Here is a 17,825-nt window from a genome sequence, read left to right on the forward strand (position 1 = left end):
TCAATGAAGAAGCGACAATTGAAGTTAAGCTTAAGCTGAATAATTCCAGTTGACTACGCAAGGCAAGTCTGCAATCAACAAACTGCTAGTAGTATGGATGTACGAATTCCACCATCAATCAAGCACATTTCTTCCACTCATCTAATAACATGAAATCAAATGCGAGAAGTATAAAGACCATGCAAATTGTCAAATCGACCCATAAATTTCACCATTTCTTCAATAAAGTTACAAGTCTTTTACAACAACCTCTTGGCAACAATCTTTGCCTTCTCTCTCTACTCTACTCTAATTGCTATTCTATCAACTATATTCTATCTCTTCCAACTATTTACATACTATCTCTAACTTATTGCTCATTCGCCTTTACAAAATGAAGAGTCGGGGCTTATATAGTGCCCACAATACAATTCGATGGCTTAGATCAATTCGAGATCAATGGCCAAGATTCAACAATGAAAACCCTAATTAGGGTTTGTTACAACCATTACATAACATTTAATGCTTGACCAATGAAATAATTGTATTGCTTGGACACATGTCCTCTCTAGAAAATTCCACCAATGGATAGCTGGGGTAGGTACATCGGAGTTTGTGCCACCTTCCATGAGTTAGGTACATTGAATCTGGACATGCTGAGGTGGACCACACTAACTGGAGAAGTGATGACTGGGATGCCACCTCATCTGACACTTGTAGCTTGCTAGATATTCAATTTGATGTCGTTGAGAGGCTATCTTTAATTAACTCTTGTTCTAACTCCTTTTGTCCTTGATGTGCAGGACGATTGATGTACCTTGCCTTGGAATGCTGGATTTGGAAGAGGTCACCCTTGATGACGTTAGTCCAAAGAAGGCCGTCCTTGTCGATGCTTGATTGTCCTTGATGAGAGCCTTCCGACTTGTAGATCCTTCGAGCTCGGGAGTCGCCATCTTGATACCTACACAACATTTCAAAATTAGTAACATGATTTGCAACGTGGAAATATAGACTAGAAAGAGGATTTAAGTTTTAAATTAGGAAACCTCATGATAAATCTTAGAATTATCATTTCCTAAATTTACTAAGCCACTTGAGATTGAAAATTGAAAATTCAAAATTGAGACTAGGAGAATCTCGCCATACCTCCACTTGGGAATTAACTCTAAGAAAAGATGCAAAATTAAGCAAGTTTGCTAGGCAAAATGTGGATCAAAGTCTTCAAAATGTGCTTCTTCTATCAACTTCACCACCTCTAGCCTTCAACTCGCACTCCTTCTTGGACCAGATTTCGCACTCCTTAATTGCTCCTTCAAAATCGCACTTGGACAAATGATTGAAAGATGGATTAACATGCTCAACACACCCCTCTTATATAGGCGCTCATCTTGATAATTGCCCCTAGGCCGACTTGGAAAATAGGCCAAAAAAACAAATAAAATTTAATAAAAGAGGGGGCCGACCTTGCAAAATAATACCCCAAGCGCTCCCCTTTTTTTTAAAATTTAATTAATTAAATGCCTTTGTAATTCAAAACTTCGATTTTTTAAAGGCTTTAAATTAATTATTGAATGTCCATGCGCTATTTTTAAATACCAATTTAATTAAATCTTTCACATTTTTATCGAATTTGGCATTTTAATGTAATTCGAAAATATTAGCGCCTAAGCATGAGAGGAATAAGGGACACTAACCACATCGCTCTGGTCCCTGGGAGAGGGACAGGAGCGATCCTTCATTTTGGCCTTGTTTTTCTTGTTTTTCACGTTCAGAGTCATGTCTTAGACGTCCAAAATAGCATTTTAATTGGGAATCTTGAGCTTAATTCGTCCCTTTTGTGGAAGGAGTGCGTTTTAAAGTACTTTCGCCCTGGTCCCTTGGTGAGGGACAGGAGCGAACCTTTGTTCCCTGTGCTCATCCTTGTTTATATCAACTTGCAACTGTCTTCACGGTGTAAGATGATGTTCCTTACTCCCTTTTGAACACTTGAAATGTGAGTGGCAACTTAAATTTGGACACACTTGAAATGTGAGTGGCAACTTAAATTTGGACACACTTGAACATTTCGCCCTGGTCCCTGGGAGAGGGACAGGAGCGAACTTGGGTAATTTCATCACTTTTCATGGTCCTTGCAACTTTGTTCTTCTTCGAAGCGTTCCAAACATCATCGGCCCCTTGTACCTTGGCCTGGATTTATTAAAATTCGAAGGGGAAGTCTAAATAACCAAGATTTCGCCCTGGTCCCTGGCTGAGGGACAGGAGCGAATTTGCATTTGTAGACTTAATCACTTTTTGCCAATGCTTAAAACTATCTTCAACGGACTTGTCATGCTTCCTTTCATTCACCTTTGACATGGAATTCGTTTCATCTTGGCGAGAAATTTGTCTAGGGAAGAAATCGCTCTGGTCCCTGGCTGGGGGACAGGAGCGCCTAGGACAATATGGGCTTCACTTGGCGTTTTTGCAATCTTCAAATTATCTTCAACGGACTCGTTACGCCTCCTTTGCTTGCCTCAAACTTAACACTTACTTGATCTTTGCCCAAAACCTGTCTTATAGGGAAAATCGCTCTGGTCCCTGAGAGAGGGACGGGAGCTATCACTTAAATTCGCCCTGGTCCCTGGCAGAGGGACAGGAGCGATTTTGCTTCTAGGGTCAATTTTCCTCATGATTGCGCTTTCAAGTTATATTCAACTGATAAAATGTATCTCCTTTGATCTTCTCAATTCGCGAAATCGTTCAAATCTTTCAAGGACAAGGCAATTTTGGATTTCAAGCTCCGGTCCTTCAGTGAGGGACAGGAGCGATTTTTGTTCTCCAGGCCCAAATGCTTCACTTTTCACCACGAAATGTCTTTGCTAGGGAAGATATCATCCTGCTTCATGCTATGAATAAAAGTTAATGTCCAAAAAAGGTCTAAAAATGTGCATATAAAGAAAATCGCTGTGGTCCTTCAGTGAGGGACAGGAGCGAATTTGACCTTCTAGGCAAAAACTTCATCATTTCATCGTCCTTAATCAAGTCTGGATGCTCTATCACGTTCATTTTGTCCTCCATCATGCCTTTGATGTCTCAATTTGTCCAAACGAGGTCAGGAATGACTCCACTAAGCCTTTTCGCCCTGGTCCCTTGGTGAGGGATAGGAGCGCTTCGCCTTGGTCCTCCTGAGAGGGACAGGAGCGAAATTCGCTCTGGATCCTCAGTGAAGGACAGGAGCGAAATTTGACTTTTCGAACTCTCTATCAGGATAATTTTAATGGAATATAACATTTAAGTAGAAGGAACATAGAAGGAAATGTCACTTATACTTTAAGTTATATTCCATATATACTTTCAGGATGTTTGAGAGTGGTTTCAGACCTCCAGGAGTTATATTCCAAAATCTAGCTTTTTGAGGTTTTTCAGTTTCCAAACTTAGTCAAATTTCAGGATCAGGACATTCTAGACTTAGCCAAATTTTCAGGACATTCCAGACTTAGCCAAATTTCAGGATCAAGACATCACTCAAGCCGGACTTGCTTATCCATGTGATCACCTGGGCGACACTCAAAATGCAAAGGCTAACTAACAAAACCCTAAAAAAAAAAAAAAGCAAGGGTCCCCATTTGCAATGGGGCGATGTGTGAAAACGTCACAACAGACACACACTGCATGCCACTTCTCCAATGCCCAATGCCCAACCACTAGACCTTAACTATCCCCTCTCTTGTGCTCCTTTCAATTTTTCTTTCTCTTGTATTCTTCTCCTTCTCTAGGTATAATCTCCATACCTGCCCCATTCTCCATTAATTTACGGGTTTTAATAATACCCCAAGGGTGACTGCAAAAGTCACACCCTTTCTTTATAATAATATTTCTTAATTACTTTGATTTATATATTATTCTATTACAAATTCTTTCACGGGAAAAAGTCTCATAACACCGTCATAGGAACTTTTATAATTTATCGGGTTGTGCTTCATTAATATGGAATATTCTCTTTGCATGTTGCCAACTCATCTTTTGCAAGAATCTTTCCATTCTGGGCTCACAAAAGACATTTTGGAAGATTTTCCTACATTAGAAGAATTTTGACAATCTTTTCCACTTTTGAAGGATTCTTGCTCATCTAGAATTCTTGGAGAGAGGAAATCCTCTCTAGAGAGATTTTTGTCCTAAAGGAATTTTCTCGTATTGTCATGCACACCTCGTCCTAAAGGAAGATTTTTCAATCAACTGACCACTTTTTCCATGTTCAAGGAATTTTGTCTTGTCCTAAGTCTCGAAGAGAGAAATTTCCACTTAGCCAATTTCTCTGGTGCCTTGAAATTCTTCGCCTTGGGTGCATGTCTTCCCCGAGGAAGGAATTTTTTGAATTTTGAACTTTTCTTCCTGAACCTTGATTTTCACGTCCTGCTTCCAACCTTGGGCACATTTTGGAACTGGAGAAGAAATTTGTTCCTTGAGGAAGGAATTTCTTCATGCCTTAGACGATTTTTACGTTTTTCATGAAGGGAAGGAAATTTTTCTTGGTCGGTAATTTCTTCCGCTTGGGCGTCAATTTCATTATGTGCCGGATTTTATCCTTGGAGAAAAATTCCTCCACACCCCTTGTTTGGTTCCATGACTCCAATTTGGGCGCTAATTTCACCTTGTGCAAGAATTTTCAATTTGGAGGATAATTCCTCCTAGCCCTTGTTTTGGCGCCCATGCACTGCGGGCGGAAATTTCATGCTTTGGAGGAATTCATCCTTGGGAAGAAAATTCCTTCCCTACCTCTATGTGGTGCTCTATCCATTGCTTAGGCGTTGATTTCACTTGATGCAAGAAAAATGCCTTGAGGAAGAAAATCCTCCTTACCCCTGATTTGCATTCTCTTTCCAACTTGGGCGCTGAATCACCATGATGAAAATTTCCTCCTATACCACATTCTAGCACCCATTCCTCAGTTAGAGTGCCATTTTGACTTGATGCAGGATTTCTTATCTTGGAGGAAAATTCCTCCACCCTCTACTAGCACCCATGTCCTTGCTAAAGCGCCATTTGCACCATGTGAAGGAATTTTGACAATTTTTTGAGATTCCTCCAAGACCCTTGTTTGGCGTTCTTCTCCATGTTTGGGTGCAATTTGCCTATGTAGGAGGAAATTTGGAACTCTTGAACTTTCCTCCATCACCTTGATTTAGCGCCCTAACCCATTCCTGGAATGCTTCTTGAGAATGATGAAGGAATTTCAATTTCCTTCTCTGACTTAGCCATTTTTTATCCTTCCAGATTTGGATGCCTTTACTGGAATGGAGTGGATTTCTCTGCCTTAGAATGATTTTTCCATGCCTTTCCACTTCAGGAAAGAACTTTGCACTTAGCCGTTTTTCTGATCAATTACTTGCTTTTCCAACTTTTCGGATTTAGACATGGATTTACAAGAATGCTCCGCCAATTGCATTCCTGAAGTGTCTCGCCAACAGCCTGAGATGGACCCACCAAAAATAGACTTACTAAAAATAGTAAGTACTTTCAAACATCAAATTAGGGCAAATCGGGACAGGGTTACACTAAAACTAGAAACTTTCTAAAAATAGAAACTGCTAAAAATAGTAAATTTGATTTTTTGGCAAAATTAGGCCAATCTAGGACGCAGTGAAACTTACTAAAAATAGTAAGTGCTTAGAATTCGCTCAAATTTCACTAGTAGTTTCCTTGAAGGTCTCTGACTTCATTGCGACATTCAAAGTTTCCAAAACCCTAAGGAAAAGACCTCAAACTAAGTCTAAAGGGGGCAAAACCCTAAAGTGGATGAAACAAGTTCCAGACTTAGCCAAATTTGCTCAAATGACTTGCAAACTTGATCAAATTCACCAAAAGACTTGAAAACCAGGGAGACCGAAGGGATTGCCACGAAAAGATCCAAAGAACCAAAACCATAAGACCAAGAGGACCAAAAAAGTAGGGGGTCCCCATTTGGAAAGGGGTGATGTGTTAAAACGTCACAACACACCTCTTTGGGCAGCTTCCAAGAACTAGCTTTCTGATTTGAAATTTTTCCGCTTATCCCATTAAATGATGATTTTTGATACATTTTTTTCTTACACACACTATGACATATATATGTGGACCCATATAAAATTTATGGTTATGTTTTAAAATGGCAAGTCAAGGGAGACATACATACTAAACAAAAAAACAAAAAAAAACATACTAAACAAGAAAACAAAAAAAAATGTAAGTATTTTACAGCTAATAACACAAGTGCAAGCAAATGTCAATCTTAAAACCTGGTTGAGTTTAATTGACTAAAATTGAGGTTTTCTAACACGCAGGTTTTTGGGTTCAGTTTCTCCTAATTTATCTTGAAAAAAGGTTTAAGGATGGGTTTTTTATAAGGTTTTAAAAAGTCTATAAATTGTTGAATTACAAAAAAAACAGAAGTTGAATATTAAAAAATTAGAAAAGTTCTTGAACATATATTATGTTTATTTTGAGTCCCATTAATGTGTAGCAGTTATTAGTGGATAATAATATAAATCTCCAATTTCCATGTAATGTCCCCTTTTTGAAATAGGATTTATTAATAAATAATAATAAAATTAAAATATAAAAGAATAAAAATAAAAATTTAATATAAATAAAATTCAATTAAGTTAAATTAATGGTAAAAAGGCATGAAATGAAGAGTTGTGACTCCCTCAAACATGAGATATTAAAGGGAGAAGAGTTCATTTGAAAGGGGATATGGAGGGAGGAAGGAAAAAAGAATGGAGCATGTGAATCAAGAAAGAATCAATGGAAGAAGAAAGGAATGGGAAGAAAATAAGGAAGTGATGCCATCAAAAGGAAAAAATGATGAAGGGTTATACTCTTTCAAAAGGTGGTAATTTTGAAAGGTTGTGACTCTTTCAAAAGGCAAAAATGATGAAGGGTTGTACTCTTTCAAGGGGTGATAATTGTGAAAGGTTGTGACTCTTTCGAAGGGCAGAACTGATGAAGGGCTGTACTGTTTCAAAGGGTGCAAATTGTGTAAGGACGTGACTCTTGCAAAGGGCAGGCATGATGAAGACGTGTGACTTTTCCCTCACATTAGAAGATATAAAGGGGAGAAGGTTTCATTTGAGGAGGACATCCATGGGAGATCCATTTGGAAAATAATTTATTATTCTCAAAAGGCAGCAATAGAGGATGGTGACACACTTTGTATGAAAGGTGGTGACCCTTTCATCAATAAAGTATAAGGAGAAATCATTCCAACTTCCAAGCATTCAAGGAGGACTTATCAATCATCACTCATGAATCCACAAAAGCAATCATCAATTATCAAATCAAGCAAACAATCAAATCAGCATTCACTCAATCATCATTCACCAATATATCGAACCAGCATTCATTACATCAGTACTCAACAATCATCTAATCAACAATCCTTAATCATCACTCACCAATTCCTCAAATCATACAATCAAAGGAATTTATTCAATCAATCAATTATTCATACAAATATCAATCATTCAACAACAATCCATCAATCAATTGAAATCGAATAAGGAAATCTGATTGAGTATAATTCAAGCAAGTACAGCAATCTCTGTTATTTAAGAGAGTGATTGGTATGCCACATGATTGTATCTACTATTTATTTGTTTATAAATCTGTTAGGAAGCTATAATTTATTTATTTAGTTGAATTGCCAATCCATCAAGAAATATAAGATTAGTAATTATTTATCTGATTTCTGCAAGGGAGGTAATTTGTCACCTCAAGGATGAGGGATCCTCAAGGACAAATTAACCCTTTGTTACCTCCTCAAACTGGCGCTAAGATGAGCCAAGGGATAACATAATTCTGCAAAAAGTGTCAAACACCTGAGAGGCGTCTCTGGACGGCTCTGTAGAGCCTCTGTCCTCGAGACAAGCGCACGGAGCTGGGACACCAGCGCGACACGTTGTCATCCTGTATGGACGGAGCACAGAACACAGACAAAGAGTCTAGGATGTACTAACAAAATTTGCAAAACGACTAAACAATGCTAAAATGACTGAAAAGCACGAATCACAAAATAGGATAAGAAAATACTAAAGGAGTAAGAAAATCTCACAAGTCCACACTATGAAGCCTCCCGCAACTCGACGTCCTCCTCACAATGATATTCCTACACACATACAAGAGAGGAAAATGTTGGGGTTGTGTTTTGGAGTCTGCCTAAGTCAGACCCCCGTTTTGGTGTTTCCACTTCCACGGACAACCCAAGAAGCCATGGGAAAAGAGAAATGATAAAGATAATAGATAATGCAATACGAGATTGGAAATAAAGACTGGAAAGTGCAAGAAGAGAGGTTTGAGTAGACTCCCCTTTCACGAACGATCGTTGGAGTGTTGGTGTGAAGTGTTTGAAATGCTTGAAGTGCTCGAAGTGCTGCAACAATGGTTGTGTTCTCCAAAATAATCTCCAAGAGCTCCACCTGCAAGAAGGAATACCAAAATGCCAAAAAGAATCCCCTCAAATGCCTCTAACATGAAAGATAAAGGCCTGAGAAGGAATTCGGACGTCGATGGGCACATATAGAGGCATTACGATTCCTTCCAGGCGTAGCCGTAACATTCAAACGACCACCTGCGAACTGTCAGATTCATAGGATGCTAGCGGGCCGTGCGGACGTCTCCATGCCGCGCCTGTGTCCCCAAGGGTGACAGGTTGGCGGAGTTGGTAATACTTCGGCCAGAGCTGACAAGGATGGTCTAAGTGGACAAAAGGACAAGATGGTGGAGTCTAGCCTCCAACGACATGGGGAAGGTGCCATTTGTCACGTTTATCGCAAAGGGGTGAGATTTTCGACACTACATTTTGCCCCCACTTTAGCGAGCGTGTCTCTTCGAAGAGATGTGAAGCTAAAGTAGAGAAAAAGATAAAGGAAAAGAAAGTTGCGATAGGGAGGCAAATTTTCGTTGATCAGACGAGGTTGCCCACAGTGAGATGATGCTAAGGCTTGGAACAGATATTGGTACCTGGTACATCACAAACACGCTAGCTGTAGACTAGCCTGATGGATGATAAGATAAAGAAGTAGATAACGTAACAGAAACAAACCTCTCTTTGGAGGAAAGCCCCTGGTTACTGAAAGATACGAGATAAGCGACCGCCATTGGTATAAAAATTGGCCCGTATGGTTAGCAAGATGTGCCATGCTAGATAGCCATACGATAGGGCGTGATGACTGCCAGCATGGGTAGCGATACACTAGATAGCCATGCGATAGGGCAGATGAAGATAGATTTGTCGGCATGGGTAGCGACATGCTAGATTGCGATGCGATAGGGCAAATGAATTTGGTAAGTAGTAGATTGGCCCCTACCAAGGCAAACAAGAAAGATAGATCAAGAATGGTTTGGCCCCCATGTAGGTGATCTTTGGAATAGATCAAGTGGCTTTTGCCCCCACCTAGGTGATCTTGGAAAAGAAAAAGATCAAGTGGTCTGGCCCCCATCTAGGCGATCTTGGAAAAGAGAAAGATTGAGTGGTTTGGCCCCCACCTAGGTGAACATGAAAAAGAAACTAGCAAAGGAAACAAATGCAAGAGCTAAAAGATAAAATGCAGCTATGATGGCCCCCCCTTAGAATGATATGCATGGAAGGGATGTTATTCTAAGGAGAAGAGCGGTTGTGGCACGTCAACATAGCAAGATGTTTCTGTGGAATGTCACCAAGAGCAAGTGGCACATAGATATCCACAACATCAAAAGATGCAATGCAAGAGGACAGGGGGATTCAATAATTTGGCATCAAAACCCATAGCAGTGTCAAAAGGATATATAGCATCATTGCGAGATGGGTGTATAGTCATAGTGCCAAAGGTCTCGAATTGGAAGAAGAGCACATGAAGACAGATAAAATAAAAATTCGGGTCAACGTGGAAGAAGGCAAAAGGATGCCCCCAATGCTTTGCATCATTCTCGAATGTCGAAAAGCAAGATACGACAAATAGGAGAAGTAGATAGACAAATAGAGGAATGTGTACGACAAAAAATCCCCTGTGTCTGAGCACCTATAGAGTAACTTGGGTCCTGTAGGAGAGAACAATGGATAAAGACAGTCAACCTCCCGTATCCAAGTACCTACGGAGTGACTTGGGTCCTGCGGGAGGGAACAAACAGATAAAGCAAGCACAGGGGAACACAATTACACACACATGCAAGCAGATGGAGATAAAGAGATAAAAAGCTAAAGGTCATCCCCTAGGAGATCATCGTCCTCCTAATCTAGGTCATAGGGAGAAGGCAAAAGAGCTCAAAGAGGGACAATAGCTAGAGTGGCACCAGGTGCCTCACCCGTAGCGAGAGCGAGGGATGAGGCCACATCAACATCGGTGTCCACAAGCTCAGAGAAGGTGAGGGTCAACGATCGTGTAAAGATCAAAGACAAGGCCAAAATCTCCTCCGAGTCGAACATGCAAACTTCTGTGGAGGAAGTAGGTGACTCGCTTGGAGAAGATGAAACAAAGACAAGACTGCTGACCTCCGAAAGAGGGGCAGTGACAAACTCAGGAGAAGGTGAGGTCTTCTCGATCACACAAACAGAAACAGTCAAATTAACAGGCACTGAGATAGGCAGAGGAAGGGACGAAGAACATACTTGCGACGATTTGTGGTGTCGAAACTTCGAGACAGGGCCCTGCTCGAACTTGCGTTTATACGGGATAGGAGTGTTAGGTCTCCTTCGATCGTAGGAGGTTGAAGGAACCCGAGAAAGCTTGGATGCTGAAGTGGAGGCAGAACAGGTGGAGCAGACAGATCAGCGCTAGACACCACCTGCGTGTGCAACATGTCAATAGGTCGAGACGAAGGAGGCATGTCCAACAAAGACGTGATAAGAGGAGGCTCCAAGGAAGGAGCGATGAAGATCTGCATCCGCTTAGGGGGAGGTTGATCAAAATCCCCTGAAGTGGTAGGGAGGGAGACTAAAACAGATGCAGAAACGGGAGCAACCGAAGGGATAGGCTCCGAAACAGTAGCATTGGGTGTCGGGTCCACACCAGCGGATTGCAAGGCAACGTCACGCTCTTGAGCTTGGGCCTGTCGAAAGCGTTTACGCTCATGCGCATGCTGGTTCCGACGGAGGTGAGGACCACCAACCAAAGCCGGAGAGGATTCAGGAGCATCATGCTCCATAGGAGAGGCCTCCGGAATTGTGTCAAGGATGGGAGAAGGCCCAACCAATGAAACAGGAGGTGCATCCTGGAGAGGCACCACATTCTCAGCAACGGGCGCCCTACCTCATTTCGCTCGAGAAGCGGTAAGAGGAATAGAGGATGCCAGCATAGGCCGTGAGGAAGGTGCAAGCGGAGACAAAGGGACACGAGACAAGCGCTTCCCCTTGTCATAGCAAGATGGCCTAGGAATGTCAATCATGATCGGGAGCTCGAAGGGAGGGCGGGCCGTAGACTTCGACAACATGGGTGCCTTTCCCTTGGCTGTGCTAAGTGCACTCACAGGAACAACAGACACTGCTGGAGGCTATGCGGTCCTGGGCGGACGCAGAGATTTACTCAAGGGAGTGGGCTTAGCCTCGACCCCCGATGATGAAGGGACATGAGGCACTACCCGCTCCAAGATCATAATCGATGGAGCAGGAGTCGATGTAGGAGGTGGCAACGAAACACTAGGCTGCGTGGATTTAGGGGTCGACTCCCCTGTCTTATATTGATAATAGGCACAATATAAGAGGTCACCGTGGGGAAGCTTGGGCCCAATCGAAGCGGGCCAGAAATGATCTAACGAAAAATCCCCATGAGCAATCAAGGGTTGGTAGCCAGTGTCCTGGATGACATGCACCGTGCCCTCGTGGGGGAACTTGAGACATTTGTGGACCATAGAGGGGACTGCCTCCATGGCAATCAACCAAGGAATCTCGAGCTTAACCCAAAAGAGGTCTGACTCAGGTTTGATCACGAAAATAAAGGACACCGCCTTAGGACCTACAAGGACCGTCAAGGTGATATTGCCTAAGGGGTGAATAGAAAACCCATCATGCATTCTCAAGGTGACGCAACACTCATCATAAATCGGCCTATGCCAACTGTTTACAAAGAGAGTCTCCTTTGTGATGACGTCGACTCTACATGTTGGGTCAACCATCACACCTGTGACAGTTTGACCATTCAGCTTGGTAGGGACGTAAAGGGGAGTAGGTTCTTCGCAGTATGGGGCATCGAGAGGGGTAAATGATAATGACAAATAAGATACCTTCCCCTTCTGGGTCGTGGGTGGGCTGATGGGGGTGATGGTGACCATGTTCACATATGGACCATCATGCGAAGAAGGCTTAGATGCAGAAATGAAATTCGCTGAGTGTGGAGGGAAGGGATCAATGAAGATCTGCAAGTCACTGTTGGTTTTGTCAACAGACTTGTTTGATTTATGCTTCCTCGCATCCACTTTGATTGCTCCACTGTCGATGTGGTCTTGGACAACATGTCTAAGTTGATAACATCGCTTAGTGTCGTGGCCAGGCACACAGTGACAAAATTTTGACCCATCGAACCAGCGGGGGTAGGGTCGGCTATCAGATAGCGGTCTAATCTTTGGAAGGGTAATGAGGTTGTCTTTCAACAACTGCTGCATTATGCTCAGGTAGGAGTCATTCAGCTTGGTGAAGAGTCTATTTTGTTGTGGGGTTGGTGCAAAAGTCATCGAAGGAATAGCCGCAACGTTAGCGATGGCTTTATTCTTTTAGGACCCATCCGTGGACGTGCCTACAAAGGACCCACCGCGAGGGTTTGAAGAGGTATCTTTGAACTGCGACACAGTGTGCTGGTAGTCAATGAGAGCAGAGCACATGTTAGCAAAGTCCTGGTTTTCGGTTTAGGGATAACTTCTCCCTCAATGTCGGCTGTAGATTGTCGATAAACATCCTCTACAGATCACTATCTGGTAGGGCAAAGGGGATCTTAGTGGAGATAGCTTGATACCTTGAAATGAAATCAGTGATCTTCTCATTGGGCTTCTGTTTATAATGAACAAGGTCGGCGATAGTGAGCCTGCTGCCAATGTTATCCTGAAACCGCTTGAGGAAAAGATCCATATGCTGATCAAAGGTACAAATAGAATGGTCAGGTAAGGAGCTATACCATTCTAATTCTGTCCCCTTGAGGGAACGCGAGAACAACTTCAGCAAAACGAAATCCAGACTATGGTAATCACTACACATAGTCATGAAGGAATCTATATGCACGTTAGGGTCCCCATCACCATTAAATCTATTGAACTTCAAAGACTCAGTGGAAATCAGAAGGATAGTATTTTGGATGGTAATGTCTAGGGGACTCTTCCTGTAGTATGCAGGAAAGGATGACTGACCGGAAGCAAAAGCTAGGTTAGTGAGTTGCAACTGCAACTAACCCATGTTTTATAGAATGGTGTTCAAAACAGGATTAGGAGGTGGAGGAGGTGGAGGTGCACCACCACCTCCACCGGATCCTCCAAGAGAAACTGAGATGCTTGCAAACGTAGTGCCAGCGCTGATCACCGAAATCTGAACAGCGGCAGAGGCAGAGGTCGAACTACTAACCATGCCTGTGTAGCCCAAGGGAGTGAGTGAAGCACTAACACCAGGTATGGTGGAGTCCACCATGTGTGTGCTCAACCTTGGAATGTCAACACCAACCTGGGAATTGAAGGCATCATATTGACTGTCCACAGGGGGTGCATCTGCCAAGGGCACATGGTTCTTAACAATCATGGACAAGGCCCTCAACATCTCCAGGCCTCGTTTGTCGGAGATCAACATGTCCCTCAAGGTACTCACGACATTCCTGGCCTGGGGGAGGACGTTCTCTCTCTTCAGGAAACCCTCAAAGTCTCTTAGATTCTGCTCCAACATATTTATCTTCTCAAAGTCTACAGTGGCTGCAGAATCATGATCGACAACAAGAGGGGAAGACGGGGTAGAACTCTTAGGAGAGTTGGGTTGCGAACTAGAAGGAGAGGGCCCCCCAATCATAATAGATTTCAGACTATGAGAGGCCAAGAACTCATTGGGATTGGACAACTGCTCGCTCTGCATGGTGCCAGGTAGAGGAGGACTGTAGCGATCAGGGGGAAAACTCCACCTGGAGGACCTCCTGACTATGACTCCTGTTGCAGTCTGAGTCGTAAAGCTCATAGACAAGCTATATGACGTCCATGACAAAATCACAGCTGCACACGAAAAGGTTCTGTTGGATGCTAAAATTTTGTTTTAAGTTTAAATGTAGGTGTTGAAAGAAAAGAAATGCAAAAATGAACTAGATATAAATATTTTGCTTTGTTTTTGGTTTTCTTGTTTTCTCTCTTTTTTTTCTTTTTTTTCTTTTTGATCTTTTTAGATTTTTGAGCTTTTGAAAAATTTAAAAGATTAATGCAACTAGATGAAACAGAAAGTAAATGATGCAAAGACAATCTTGGTTCATGTCGGGTTCACCAAAATGTAAGGGAGGAAATTTGTCACCTCAAGGACAAACTAACCCTCTGTTACCTCCTCGAACTGGCGCTAAGATGACCTAGGGGATAACAAAATTATGCCAAAAGTGTTAGACACCCGAGAGGCGTCTTTGGACGGCTCTGCAGTGCCTTTGTCCTTGGGATGAGCGCGCGGAGCTGGGACACCAACGTGACGTGCTGTCGTCTTGTGCAGACGGAGCGCAGAACACGGACAGAGAGTCTAGGATGTACTAACAGAATTTGCAAAACAACTAAACAATGCTAAAATGACTGAAAGGCACGAATCACAAAATAGGACAACAAAATACTAAAGGAGTAAGAAAATCTCACAAGTCCACGCTATGAAGCCTCCCGCAACTCAATGTCCTCCTCACGATGATATTCCTACACACATACAAGAGAGGAAAATGTTGGGGTTGTGTTTTGGAGTCTGCCTAAGTCAGACCCCCGTTTTGGTGTTTCCACCTCCACGGACAACCCAAGAAGCCACGGGAAAAGAGAAATGATAAAGATAATAGATAATGCAATACGAGATTGGAAATAAAGATTGGAAAGTGCAAGAAGAGAGGTTTGATTAGACTCCCCTTTCACGAATGATCTTTGGAGTGTTGGTGTGAAGTGTTTGAATTGTTTGAAGTGCTTGAAGTGCTTTAAGTGCTGCAACAATGGTTGTGTTCTCCAAAATAATCTCCAAGAGCTCCACCTGCAAGAAGGAATACCAAAATGCCAAAAAGAATCCCCTCAAATGCCTCTAACATGAAAGATAAAGGCCTGAGAAGGAATTCGGACGTCGGTGGGCGCATGCAGAGGTGTTACGATTCCTTCCGGGCGCAGGTGTAACGCTCAAACGGCCACCTGCGGACTGTCAAATTTGCGGGACGCTAGCGCGCCGCACGGACGTCTCCGCACCACGCTTGTGTCCCTGAGGGTGACAGGTTGGTGGAGCTGGTAATACTTCGGCCAGAGCTGACAAGGATGGTCTAAGTGCACAAAAGGACAAGATGGCGGAGTCCGGCATCCAACGGCATGGGGATGGCACCATTTGTCATGTTTATCGCAAAGGGGTCAGATTTTCGACACCACAATTTCCATAAAGCAATCATATCTAGAATCAATGTGAAATGTTTGGTAGGAAGATGCACTTGTACCGGTTCACTCATTAGGTACGCTAACACCAAGATGGATGGACTTGAGGTCCTGCCATGCTTGTGGGCCGAAGGGCTGAATGACTCGGAGGTTCATTCCGTGCCCTTGGGCTTGGTTGAGGAGGGCAGTCTCTGGGTGCCCTATCTTGCTTTCACATTGCATTCCTTATATGGTTGGCTACTGGAAATAAGCTATGAAATGGATCCATATGAATTTAGGATATTTTGTTTTCAATAGGGATTATTTATGATCATAATGCTTGGTGTTATTTAATCACAGTTTTCTCTAAGTTTGACTGCAATTATGTAATTTATTTATAAAGTAATATTTGTAAATAAATTTTATTGTTGGAATTGTTATTTTGGGCAAAAATCAGGTATTTCCTCAAAGGGGACATTACATTCCAAGCTGAAAATAAGATTTAATATAACATTTGAAATTTATAACTGATGGCTATATTTTAAAACTGTGATTTAAGGGGGATGGGCTACTTAAAAAATTACAAGTATTTTATGGCTAATACATGAAAATTATTTGGATGGCCATCATTTGAAACAATGGGCGGAGCTTTTCTGAATTTATTCTGCTAGGTAGTAGTTTCTTGAATAATTTAAAACAATTGGAATAAGATGTACAGTTAAATCTGACATCTTTGCCGTTTTACAGGTCTATGATGTCTCAGACTATATGCATGAGCACCCTGGTGGCTATGAAGTTCTTTTGAAGGCTTCAGGTGAGAAAGTTCTTCATTTTCAGAGAGCAAATTCAAATAGGATTTGTATTAATCCAGATATTATAAGCAAGGCTGATGCATTTTATGACCGTTTGCTGGACATCTAGGAGGTGATGCTACAGAGAGTTTTGAGAATGTTGGTCACAGCAGCAATGCTAGAGCTCTCTTAAAACCATATTGTGTTGGATATACAAAACAAATACCTGAGAATGAAAAAGTGGAGGATTCAGAGGATAATGAGAGAAGCTCACGAAATTTTGAAAGGATTGTGATATACTTTCTCCTCTTATTTTTGATGACTTTTGTTGTGAATATTAGATGGACCCCTGGTGCCATAGTGCTGATAGCTGCAGCTCTGGTGAATGAATACTTTTAATGCTTATTCTTATATTAGGTAATCATTAATTTTATACAGATAAAAGTAGGACACTTTCAATATAACTGCATTGAACGTGTGTTCATTAAAGTAAACTGACTTTTTGCCTCTTCATTTTTTGTTTTCCTGGGCATACAATGCTCAAAGAGTTACATGCTTGACCAGTTACCAACACTCTATCAAATCCATACTGCAGTGGGTATTGAGGAACTTCAAGAATGATCTCAATACTATTTGTCTTTAAATGCAAATAATAGTGAATTAAAGACATGTTTGAAAACTCGAACACATTGGAAAGGTGGTAATACCTCAAGAAACCAAGAGAAACCCAACATCAATCTGGCTAAAGTTAAAACATACACCATCAGATGAGAACTCACAATGTAAGAAAAGAAATCTCAAGGTTGAATTCCACAGTAACTTCTTTTTTTATAGATTCATGCATTTTAGCACTTTAACCCTTGCTAGAAATTTATGGTTTATAAAAAATTCAGCGTAGTATTAGAGGTGTTTCCTTCCTCATATTAGATCTCTTTTATAATTCTCACAATCATCTGCTGTCAAACAACCTTCAACAGCTATTGTCTTGGATAAAAAGAGTGATGTTTCTTCTGTATTTTTTACTAGATATAATTGGGTTTACCAGGTCGCCAGATAAAAAAACGAATAAAAGAAAGGGCCGAAGTACATGGATGAATCCAATACCCAGATGAAATGAAAGAAATTCTGCATTACTCAAAAGCCAGTTTAACAACATACAGAAAGTATATGCTTCTTGTTACGTAAGAAAAAAGAATTTCAATGAACAAGCCATCTAACCATATAAGCAGGAGCTCACATGAATTGAATCTACCCAACTTCTATAAGGCCAAAGATACATTTCAACTAGAAAGCATAGATGCAGGGGCTTACTAGCCAGAAGTAGCCTCAAGCTTGGCCTTCTTCCCCAGCATGTCCCCTAGTTGAGCTACCACAATGATATTTGTTTTGGCCTGGATAAGAACACAGGCTGATCATCCTTTTGTCCTTGTTTATGGCCACTTGGCTGACAGGTTCCTCATGTTTGGTCACCTTATGCCTGGTTCGAATAGCCAAAGAATCATCTGTAGCTCCTTGTCAGCTCATACATCTGTTTAAGTTCAGCCT

The 17,825-nt window shown here is 41.8% G+C and overlaps 1 protein-coding gene across 1 annotated transcript in view; it reads left to right on the top strand.

Annotated features, from left to right (window-relative positions):
• LOC131069113 (cytochrome b5) overlaps positions 1–17,113 on the top strand; it is a 38,376-nt gene extending 21,263 nt beyond the window's left edge. The window contains exons 3-4 of the mRNA XM_058004427.2: positions 16,237–16,303; positions 16,411–17,113. Of these exons, the coding sequence (XP_057860410.2) occupies positions 16,237–16,303; positions 16,411–16,679 (336 nt within the window). The 3' untranslated portion in view covers positions 16,680–17,113. The remainder of the gene's footprint in view (positions 1–16,236; positions 16,304–16,410) is intronic.
• Positions 17,114–17,825: the final 712 nt, after the last annotated feature.

This window comes from Cryptomeria japonica, chromosome 1 (genome assembly GCF_030272615.1).
Source record: "Cryptomeria japonica chromosome 1, Sugi_1.0, whole genome shotgun sequence".
NCBI classification, from domain to species: Eukaryota; Viridiplantae; Streptophyta; class Pinopsida; order Cupressales; family Cupressaceae; genus Cryptomeria; species Cryptomeria japonica.